Raw genomic sequence first — 12,053 nt, forward strand, 5'->3', positions numbered from 1 at the left:
GAGAAGGAAGAAGATTGAGAAACAGCTTGGCAGGGTTCCAGGCATTTATTCATACTCCGGAGTAAGAGTGATCAGCATAACCAAAGGCTGATGCACACTTGATGTCACATTTAGTCCAGTTTTTATAGCATGGAATTGCTAGTTTTGGACATGCGTAGAACAACTCTGACATTTACACAATACAATCATTAACAGGAATTTTCATATGTAGTTGCCAAGGACATATTTCTGGCAAGACCATCATGACCCCAAACATCTGCTCATTATATAACTATTTAACCTTTTATCCCTTATCCCCAGATGACATGTTCAATTGCTCTTAATTCCCTTAGATCTCTTAAATGAATCATAACTTTATATATGTTTTTAACATAAAAGTTAATCAAGGCAATCTCCTTATCAATTCTGCCGTAATTATAACTTAGTTCCCCAGGAATTTACTTCTAACTAAAACGTTTCTGAAATTACCTGCTATTTACATCAAATAGTCAGGAGATGGCGCTCTCTTACCATATGACCTTAGATGTTCCAAGTCTTGGATCGATATCTATTGATTTTCTATGTGGTGCCAGTTCTTTGGTGGTCAACATTCAGCTTAGAGTAAACATTCGGCTTGTATAAACATGTACTTCAGAACAGTCTTCTTGACCTCCTATCGATCCATGCTCTGTTGGCTTTTTCCCTTTAATTTGCAAAACCTCCTTTAAGCGGTCTGAATCTTGGTAAGGATTTTTAATTATGATTATTATTTTATTTTCCCCCTAACGACTGCCACAGTCACACTTTCTTTCTTGCAGGTGGAGGCAGCCTGTTTGCCATCCATGGAGACTGTGAGGCCTACGACACTCGGACGGACCGTTGGCACATGGTGGCCTCCATGTCCACGCGCCGGGCCAGGGTGGGCGTCGCTGCCATTGGGAACAAGCTGTATGCTGTGGGAGGGTAAGGTGGCATTGCCTGTCTAGGAGAAACCACTTTGCCCTACTCGTCATGCCAGTCATAATACCAGTGCGCAGGTATAACAACGTCTCTGACAACGGAGCCCCCTTTAACAACATCTCTTTGTAATTTTTTGTTTTTTGGCTTTTTAAGTCCCTTCTGCTGTGTTTTTCGGTGTTTTTATCAGTGATGGTCACTTGTTGGCCTGATAGGTGTATTGTGTCCAAATTTGGTGTCAATTCGTCCAGTGGTTTTTGAGTTATGTTAATCCCACAAACGAACATTGCATTTTTATTTATATAGATTAGCGTAATACAATATCAGTATTATATATTACTATATTGTAATATTATTAGTAATATTACATGTAATTTAAATATATAATTATATTATTATTAGTATTATATTGTATTACAATATAATATTATAAATATTATGTGTATATACAATATATTTATAATATCATATTATTAGTAGTATTATATGGTATTACATTATAATATTATAAATATTATATGTGTATACAATATATTTATAACATATTGTCGAAGGCTTTCATGGCCGGAATCACTGGGTTGTTGTAGGTTTTTTCGGGCTATATGGCCATGGTCTAGTAGCATTCTCTCCTGACGTTTCACCTGCATCTATGGCAAGCATCCTCAGAGGTAGTGAGGTCTGTTGGAACTAGGCAAAAGGGGTTTATATATCTGTGGAATGACCAGAGTGGGACAAAGGACCCTTGTCTGCTGGAGCTACACGTGAATGTTTCAACTGACCACCTTGATTAGCATTTGATTGCCTGGCAGTGCCTGGAGCAATCTTTTGTTGAGAGGTGATTAGAAGTTATAGATTAGATGTAATAATATGTTATTATTAGTAGTATTATATTGTATTACATTATAATATTATAAATATTATATGTATACAATATATTTATAATATCATATTATTATTAGTGTTATATTGTATTACATTATAATATAATAAATATTATATGTATATACAATATATTTATAATATATTATTAGTAGTAGTGTTATATTGTATTACATTATAATATTATAAATCTATATATATAAAATGCTTAAGGGCGTCCTTAGGCGTTCAAAAACGGAGAAACCACCGGACTAAATCTCACCAAATTTGGCCTGCTAATACCTCCTCCCCCAAGGTATGACCAACAACCCTCAAAACACTATCTTTGTTTTGGTCTCCAAAGTGCTACCAGATCCCTTTGCATGCTTCCCTCTCCCCAGTTATTTTGCAAATATAAGTCCTGTTTCACTGCAGCTATGACGGGACCTCAGACCTGGCCACCGTCGAGTCGTATGATCCCGTCACCAACTCATGGCAGACGGAGGTTTCGATGGGAACCCGCCGGAGCTGCCTGGGGGTGGCCGCTTTGCATGGACTTCTCTACGCCGCTGGAGGGTACGATGGAGCTTCCTGTCTCAATAGGTAAGTGGGCTCACCTGTTGCATCTCTCATTTGGTATCAGCCATTGATTGAGGTTCTGGTTTTGAGCCTGCCACTTTTGGACTCTCGCTTGCTGAGGCGTTCCAGCGAGTGTCTCTGTAGACTTTAGAAAACTATGTCTTGATTTAAGTCGTTGACGTGCTGGCTGATACCCAAACAGGGGATGAGCTGGAGATGTCTCTGCCTTGGTCCTTTCACTATTGGCTGCTACTTCCCGGCGGATGTCAGGTGGTGCAATAGCGGCTAAGCAGTGTAATTTCTCCAGTGGTGTGGGGCGCAGGCACCCTGTGATAATGCGGCATGTCTCATTAAGAGCCACATCCACTGTTTTAGTGTGGTGAGATGTGTTCCACACTGGGCATACGTACTCAGCAGCAGAGTAGCATAGCGCAAGGGCAGATGTCTTCACTGTGTCTGGTTGTGATCAACCAGGTTGTGCCAGTCAGCTTTTGTATGATATTGTTTCTAGCACCCACTTTTTGCTTGATGTTCAGGCAGTGCTTCTTGTAGGTCAGAGCACGGTCCAAAGTGACTCCCAGGTATTTGGGTGCGCTGCAATGCTCCAGTGGGATTCCTTCCCAGGTAATAATCCTCAGAACTCAGGAAGCTTGTCTGTTCTTGAGGTGAAAAGCACATGCCTGTGTTTTAGATGGATTGGGGATCAGCTGGTTTTCCCTGTAACAGGCAGTAAGAGCACCTAAAGCTTCGGAGAGCTGTTCAACCATCTCAAAGCTCCCTGCTTGAGCGGTGATGGCACGATCATCAGCATAGATGAAGCTCTCTGTCCCTTCTGGCAGTGGCTGGTCATTTGTGTTGATGTTGAACATGGATGGAGCAAGCACGTTCCCCTGAGGCAGGCCGTTCTTCTGTTTCCGCCATCTGCTTCTCTGGCCCTGGAACTCAACAAAAAAGCTCCTGTTTTGTAGCAGGTTTCCTATGAGGCGGGTGAGGTGGTCGTCCTTTGTGATACTATATATTTTTCTCAGGAGGAGGCGGTGGTTCACAGTCTTATAAGCCCCTGACAGGTCTATGAAGACAGCTCCTGTGATCTGCTGCCTTTCAAAGCCATCTTCTATGTGCTGAGTCAGGTTCAGCACTTGCGATGTGCAGCTTCTGCCTTTCCTGAATCCAGCTTGTTGTGGAATCAGACAGGGGTCTATTTTTTTCCATAATTCTATGCAAAATGAGTCTTTCCAGAACTTTGTAGAGGTGGCACAACAGGGAGACTGTTGTTAGTGGTTAGTGGTGACTGCAGTCCTTTTGAGTGTCACTGCAACCCATTGTGAAGCTGTCCTGACTGTCGGCCATATTGTGTCGTTCCCTCTTAGTGCCGAAAGATACGATCCTCTAACGGGCACCTGGGCTTCGATCGCTGCCATGAGTACGAGAAGGAGATACGTCCGAGTGGCAACACTAGGTAAGGCCAGACCGATGTAGCTTCTTGGGCTCCTACACAGTTGCCCACTCATCAAACTGTATATTTTATCACTGTTATTGGATATATGCAGTTGACCTCTCCTTCTATTCTTACAGATGGCAATCTGTACGCTGTTGGGGGATATGATAGTTCTTCGCACCTGGCAACTGTGGAGAAGTATGAGCCCCAGGTAAATGGGAAGTGGCAAAGGATTGGATTTATAGTTCTAAGGGAAATGGGAGCATCTCCATGCATCGTAGGAGGGAGGATTGTGAAATGGAGGTTCCCAACCTTTTTTTGACCAGGGAGCACTTGACTTGGCTATTTGAGGTGCTGATTCAGAAAATTGCCTTGGATAGACCACATCAGCTGATTCAGAAAATTGCCTTGGATAGACCACATTAGCTGATTCAGAAAATTGCCTTGGATAGACCACATCAGCTGATTGAGAAAATTGCCTTGGATAGACCACATCAGCTGATTCAGAAAATTGCCTTGGATAGACCACATCAGCTGATTCAGAGAATTGCATTGGATAGACCACATCAGCTGATTCAGAAAATTGCCTTGGATAGACCACATCAGCTGATTCAGAAAATTGCGTTGGATAGACCACATCAGCTGATTCAGAAAATTGCGTTGGATAGACCACATCAGCTGAGTCAGAGAATTGCATTGGATAGACCACATCAACTGATTCAGAAAATTGCGTTGGATCGACCACATCAGCTGATTCAGAAAATTGCACTGGATAGACCACATCATCTGATTCAGAAAATTGCACTGGATAGACCACATCAGCTGATTCAGAAAATTGCATTGGATAGACCACATCAGCTGATTCAGAAATTTGCACTGGATAGACCACATCAGCTGATTCAGAAAATTGCCTTGGATAGATCACATCAGCTGATTCAGAAAATTGCACTGGATAGACCACATCAGCTGATTCAGAAAATTGCATTGGATAGACCACATCAGCTGATTCAGAAATTTGCACTGGATAGACCACATCAGCTGATTCAGAAAATTGCCTTGGATAGATCACATCAGCTGATTCAGAAAATTGCATTGGATAGACCACATCAGCTGATTCAGAAAATTGCACTGGATAGACCACATCAGCTGATTCTGAAATTGTATTGGATAGACCACACCAGCTGATTCAGAAAATTGCATTGGATAGACCACATCAGCTGATTCAGAAAATTGCCTTGGATAGACCACATCAGCTGATTCAGAGAATTGCATTGGATAGACCACATCAGCTGATTCAGAAATTGCACTGGATAGACCACATCAGCTGATTCAGAAAATTGCATTGGATAGACCACATCAGCTGATTCAGAAATTGGCACTGGATAGACCACATCAGCTGATTCAGAAAATTGCCTTGGATAGATCACATCAGCTGATTCAGAAAATTGCACTGGATAGACCACATCAGCTGATTCAGAAAATTGCATTGGATAGACCACATCAGCTGATTCAGAAATTTGCACTGGATAGACCACATCAGCTGATTCAGAAAATTGCCTTGGATAGATCACATCAGCTGATTCAGAAAATTGCATTGGATAGACCACATCAGCTGATTCAGAAAATTGCACTGGATAGACCACATCAGCTGATTCAGAAATTGTATTGGATAGACCACACCAGCTGATTCAGAAAATTGCATTGGATAGACCACATCAGCTGATTCAGAAAATTGCCTTGGATAGACCACATCAGCTGATTCAGAGAATTGCATTGGATAGACCACATCAGCTGATTCAGAAATTGCATTGGATAGACCACACCAGCTGATTCAGAAAATTGCATTAGATAGACCACATCAGCTGATTCAGAAAATTGCATTGGATAGACCACACCAGCTTCAGAAAAATGCATTGGATAGACCACATCAGCTGATTCAGAAATTTGCACTGGATAGACCACATCAGCTGATTCAGAAAATTGCATTGGATAGACCACATCAGCTGATTCAGAAATTTGCACTGGATAGACCACATCAGCTGATTCAGAAAATTGCCTTGGATAGACCACATCAGCTGATTCAGAAAATGGTATTGGATAGACCACATCAGCTGATTCAGAAAATTGCCTTGGATAGACCACATCAGCTGATTCAGAAAATTGCACTGGATAGATCACATCAGCTGATGTCTACAAATACCAAGAAAGAGGGAAAGGTAGAAACGATTCCCTTAATTCGAAAGTGCATGATCGGATTCTTCTCTTTCCTTTCTTTCCTCCCATCAGATCAACACCTGGACTCCAATTGCCAACATGCTCAGCCGCCGTAGCAGCGCTGGCGTGGCTGTGTTGGAAGGGATGCTCTACCTGGCTGGCGGCAATGATGGGACCAGTTGCCTTAATTCAGTGGAGCGCTACAATCCCAAAACAAACACTTGGGAAAGCGTGGCACCCATGAACATCCGGAGGTAGGGAGCAACGTCTTCCATGGAGGGATTGGGGCTCAGTTCCACCATTGGTGCCACTGTTCAAAAGGCCCTGCCCAGGTAGAAAACAACTGTATATTGTTTTCCCTGTAATAGTCAGTAAGAAAACCTAAAGTTTCAGAGAGCTTCTGTTTAACCATTTCAAAGCTCCCTGCTTGGGCGGTGATGGCACGATCGTCAGCATAGATGAAACTCTTTGTCACTTCTGGCAGTGGCTGATCATTTGTGTAAATGTTAAACATTGATGGAGCCAGCTGGTTTTCCTTTTAATAGGTAGTAAGAGCGCCTAAAGCTTCTGAGAGCTTCAATTCAACCATTTCAAAGCTCCCTGCTTGAGCGGTGATGGCATGATCGCCAGCATAGATTAAACTATTATTATTATTATTATCATCATCATCATCATTACTACTACTACTACTACTACTAGCTGTACCCGCCATGCATTGCAGTGGCCAACCTTCCCTTCCTCTTTCTCTCCTTCCTTCCTTCCTTCCCTTTCTTTTTCCTTCTTTCACTTTTTTATTTCCTTCCTTCTCTGCCTTTCTTTCCTTCCTTCCTTCTTTCCTTCCTCCTTTCTGTCTTCCTTCTCTTCCTGTTTCTTTCCTCCTTTCCTTTGCTCTTTGATTCCATCCTTCCTTCTCTCTCTCCTTTCTTCCTTATCTCCCTCTTCCTCTTTTTTGTTCCTTCTCTCCTTCCTTCCCTCTCTCTTTCCTTCCTTCTTTCACTTTTTTATTTCCTTCCTTCTCTGCCTTTCTTTCCTTCCTTCCTTCTTTCCTTCCCCCTTTCTGTCTTCCTTCTCTTCCTGTTTCTTTCCTCCTTTCCTTTGCTCTTTGGTTCCATCCTTCCTTCTCTCTCTCCTTCCTTCCTTACCTCCCTCTTCCTCTTTTTTGTTCCTTCTCTCCTTCCTTCCCTCTCTTTTTTCTTCCTTCTTTCACTTTTTTATTTCCTTCTCTCTTTCCTTCCTTCTTTCACTTTTTTATTTCCTTCTCTCTTTCCTTCCTTCTTTCACTTTTTTATTTCCTTCTCTCTTTCCTTCCTTCTTTCACTTTTTTATTTCCTTCTCTCTATCCTTCCTTCTTTCACTTTTTTATTTCCTTCTCTCTTTCCTTCCTTCTTTCACTTTTTTATTTCCTTCTCTCTTTCCTTCCTTCTTTCACTTTTTTATTTCCTTCTCTCTTTCCTTCCTTCTTTCACTTTTTTATTTCCTTCTCTCTTTCCTTCCTTCTTTCACTTTTTTATTTCCTTCTCTCTTTCCTTCCTTCTTTCACTTTTTTATTTCCTTCTCTCTTTCCTTCCTTCTTTCACTTTTTTATTTCCTTCTCTCTTTCCTTCCTTCTTTCACTTTTTTATTTCCTTCTCTCTTTCCTTCCTTCTTTCACTTTTTTATTTCCTTCTCTCTATCCTTCCTTCTTTCACTTTTTTATTTCCTTCTCTCTTTCCTTCCTTCTTTCACTTTTTTATTTCCTTCTCTCTATCCTTCCTTCTTTCACTTTTTTATTTCCTTCTCTCTTTCCTTCCTTCTTTCACTTTTTTATTTCCTTCTCTCTTTCCTTCCTTCTTTCACTTTTTTATTTCCTTCTCTCTATCCTTCCTTCTTTCACTTTTTTATTTCCTTCTCTCTTTCCTTCCTTCTTTCACTTTTTTATTTCCTTCTCTCTTTCCTTCCTTCTTTCACTTTTTTATTTCCTTCTCTCTTTCCTTCCTTCTTTCACTTTTTTATTTCCTTCTCTCTATCCTTCCTTCTTTCACTTTTTTATTTCCTTCTCTCTTTCCTTCCTTCACTACCTTTCTTTCCTTCCTTCCTTCCCCCTTTCTGTCTATATATGTTTTGTGTGTCTAGATATATTTGTGTATGTGTGTATATATGTGTGTTTGTGTATATATGTGGTTTTGCACATGTGTTGTAATACTTTTTTTTGACTTTTTAAGCCCCTTCTGCTGTGTTTTCCAGTGTTTTTATGAGTGATGGTCACTCGTTGGCCTGAGAGGTGTCTTGTGTCCAAATTTGGTGTCAATTCGTCCAGTGGTTTTTGAGTTGTGTTAATCCCACAAACAAACATTACTTTTTTTGTTTATATAGATTATTATTATTATTATTAATGTCCATTGGCTACAACTTCCTTTTTCTTTCCTGAAAGCTTTGCCACTGATGAGAACCCATCCATTAACCACCAATTTTAGTAGCTGCGAGTGCAACCCCGTTGGTAATGCCACCCTTTTCCATTTGTCTCCCTCTCAGGAGCACCCACGACTTGGTGGCCATGGACGGGTGGCTCTACGCGGTGGGCGGCAACGACGGCAGCTCCAGCCTCAACTCCATTGAGAAGTACAACCCGCGCACCAACAAGTGGGTGGCGGCGTCCTGCATGTTCACCCGCCGCAGCAGCGTCGGGGTGGCCGTGTTGGAACTCCTCAACTTCCCGCCTCCTTCCTCGCCCACCCTCTCGGTCTCCTCGACGAGTCTTTGACAAAGAGTCCGGTCACGCCTCGTCGCAAGGGAACTGCAGCATCTGTCGAAGCGCCAAACCGACCTGGCCTGACCCCTGCGGCCGCCACTCGCTGTGATGGGCGGGAGAACGACGCTGCCGACGCCGCAGCGACGCTGCCGACGCTGCGTCGAGAGAGACATCTTTGGATAGAGGCCCGTTTCTTGCTCCTGAGCGTGGATCTAGATCACACCTTAAACAAACAAACAAAACAAAACAAACAACAACAAGGGACCTCCTGGCTTTCCTCATCTGTTTCATCTTTCCTCAACTGTCTCACACGCGACTGAAAGCGTTTCCTGTTTCCGAGCGGACACAAGCTCGGCAACATCGAGATGTCACCGACGTAGGCCGAAGTCACTTGCGTCGGCTGCGAATGTCACAATTAGCCTATATAACGCGCTCTTCTTTGCGATGCCTCTCCTGCTGGTGTCTATTGATGCCTTAAAAGATAACACAACAAGCAAACAAAACATAAACAGGGCTGGGAGGACGGTGGCGGCATTGCCGAGTCCGCTCGCCGTCTCCGAGGCCCGTCGTTACGTTCAACCTGGGTATGTGCCATCTCCGCTGACGTTCCCCGGCACTCTCCGGAGGCACGGGTTCGGGAACGTCCCCACAACCTGCTGACTCCGTTACGCTTCCTTCTCTTCTCTTTTCCCTCCTATTGGGAAGACGCTCGTCTAAGGTATCCGCTGCACCTTTTCATGGCCGCTCCAGGATTGTACTCGGAGAGCAAAACTCAGTTTCCGTTCATAATGTCCGTCCGTTACATTTTATTTTTACGCTTGTATTTTAAAGTTTTGTATATATTTTTTTGTTAATTGGTAAGCAATCTTATTTATTTGTATTGTCGAAGGCTTTCATGGCCGGAATCACTGGGTTGTTGTAGGTTTTCCGGGCTATATGGCATTCCCTCCTGACGTTTCGCCTGCATCTATGGCAAGCATCCTCAGAGGTAGTGAGGTCTGTTGGATGTAGGAAAATGGGTTTATATATCTGTTGAAAGACCAGGGTGGGACAAAGGACTCTTGTCTCTTGGAGCTAGGTGTGAATGTTTCAACTGACCACCTTGATTAGCATTTGATTGCCTGGAAGTGCCTGGAGCAATCTTTTGTTGAGAGGTGATTAGATGTTCTAGATTAGATGTAATAGTATGTTATTATTATTATTTATATATCTGTGGAATGACCAGGGTGGGACAAAGGACTCTTGTCTGCTGGAGCTAGATGTGAATGTTTCAACTGACCACCTTGATTAGCATTTGATTGCCTGGAAGTGCCTGGGGCAATCTTTTGTTGAGAGGTGATTAGATGTTCTAGATTAGATGTAATAATATCTTATTATTATTATTATTTATATATCTGTGGAATGACCAGGGTGGGACAAAGGACTCTTGTCTCTTGGAGTTAGGTGTGAATGTTTCAACTGACCACCTTGATTAGCATTTGATTGCCTGGCAGTGCCTGGGGCAATCTTTTGTTGAGAGGCGATTAGATGTGCCTGATTGTTTCCTCTCTTCGACAATAAGAGGTTTATATATCTCTGGAATGTGAAAGAACGGTTTAACTCAAGTGTGAATGTTGCCATTGGTCACCTGGGTTAGCACTGAAGCGCCTTGAATCAGGGCCAGCTCACACCTCCCAACAAAGGATTGACTTACACAAATGATCAGCCACTGCCAGAAAGACCAGAGAGATTCATCTATGCTGACGATGGTGCCATCACTGCTCAAGCAGGGAGCTTTGGAATGGTTGATGAACATTGAATGGACTTGCAGCTTCAAAGCCTGGCTGCTTCCTGCCTGGGGGAATCCTTTGTTGGGAGGAGTGAAGTGGCCCCAGATTGTTTCCTGAATGCTAATCAAGGTGGTCAGTTGAAACATTCACACCTAGCTCCAGCAGACAAGAGTCCTTTGTCCCACCCTGGTCTTTCCACAGATATATATACTCATTTTCCTACTTCCAACAGACCTCACTACCTCTGAGGATGTTTGCCATAGATGCAGGCGAAACGTCAGGAGAAAATGCCTCTAGAACATGGCCATATAGCCCGGAAAAACCTACAACAACCCAATCTTATTTATTTATTTATGTATATATTATTTATGTTTCAAGAGGGGAGGGGTTTCAGAAAAGGGGAGGTATGCGCCAGAGTTGAAAAACGACTCTGGCGCATACAGCCAGCTAAACACCAGGTGCAATCTCTCTTTCTCTGCGTGTGTATGTATGTACGAGGGTTGAATGAAAAGTAATGCCTCCACCTTCGTAACTCCTCAACAGATGGCAGTACTGGTATGCGGCAGGTACTGGCTTGTTCAGTAGACTCTCTTCTACAGTTCCATTTTGGCGGGAAGCCTTAGCATTGAACGGTTGTGTTGTTAAAGTGAAAAGTAATGCCTCCAATTTCGTAACTCTTCAACAGATGGCAGTATTAGTATGCAGCAGGTACTGGCTTGTTCAGTAGACTCTCTTCTACAGATTCATTTTGCTGGGAAGCCTCAGCAGAAAAAGTAATGCCTCCACCTTCGTAACTCCTCAACAGATGGCAGTATTGTTATTTAGCAGGTACTGGCTTCTTCAGTAGACTCTCCTCTACAGTTCCATTTTGGCAGGAATCCTCAGCAGAAAAATCAATGCCTCCACCATTGTAACTCCTCAACAGATGGCAGATGTCACCTCAACATCTTTAAGCTTACTTGCCCAACGATGCACAGTACTCACATCAACACAATCACCATAAACAGCTTGCATTCTCTAATGAATCTCCTTTTCGGTGACACCCCCAATTTCTGCACGTTGCTTAAGTCGCATTGACAGACCGTCTGCGCAGGGTTCCATACTTTGCACTTTAACAACACAACCGATCAATGCTAAGGCTTCCTGCCCAAATGGAACTGTAGAGGAGAGTCTACTGAACAAGCCAGTACGTTGCTTAAGTTGCATTGACTGACCGTCTGTGCAGGGTTCCATACTTCACACTTTAACAACACAACCATTCAATGCTAAGGCTTCCTGCCAAAATGGAACTGTAGAGGAGAGTCTACTGAAGAAGCCAGTACCTACCGAATACCAGTACTGCCATCTGTTGAGGAGTTATGAAGGTTGGAGGCATTACTTTTTCTGCTAAGGCTTCCTGCCAAAATGGGACTGTAGAGCAGAGTCTACTGAACAAGCCAGTACCTGCTGCATACCAGTACTGCCATCTGTTGAGGAGTTATGACGGTGGAGGCATTACTTTTCCTGCTAAGGCTTCCTGCCACAATGGAAC

General features: G+C 43.0%; 1 protein-coding gene across 1 annotated transcript in view; it reads left to right on the plus strand.

The window, feature by feature from the left end:
- Positions 1-9,614, plus strand: part of KLHL17 (kelch like family member 17) — a 37,156-nt gene extending 27,542 nt beyond the window's left edge. Inside the window, exons 7-12 of the mRNA XM_060758986.2 lie at positions 798-942; positions 2,230-2,397; positions 3,744-3,832; positions 3,949-4,022; positions 6,098-6,279; positions 8,537-9,614. Coding sequence (XP_060614969.2) covers positions 798-942; positions 2,230-2,397; positions 3,744-3,832; positions 3,949-4,022; positions 6,098-6,279; positions 8,537-8,765 — 887 coding nt within the window. The 3' untranslated portion in view covers positions 8,766-9,614. The remainder of the gene's footprint in view (positions 1-797; positions 943-2,229; positions 2,398-3,743; positions 3,833-3,948; positions 4,023-6,097; positions 6,280-8,536) is intronic.
- Positions 9,615-12,053: the final 2,439 nt, after the last annotated feature.

Source organism: Anolis sagrei, chromosome 13, assembly GCF_037176765.1.
Source record: "Anolis sagrei isolate rAnoSag1 chromosome 13, rAnoSag1.mat, whole genome shotgun sequence".
Taxonomy (NCBI): Eukaryota; Metazoa; Chordata; class Lepidosauria; order Squamata; family Dactyloidae; genus Anolis; species Anolis sagrei.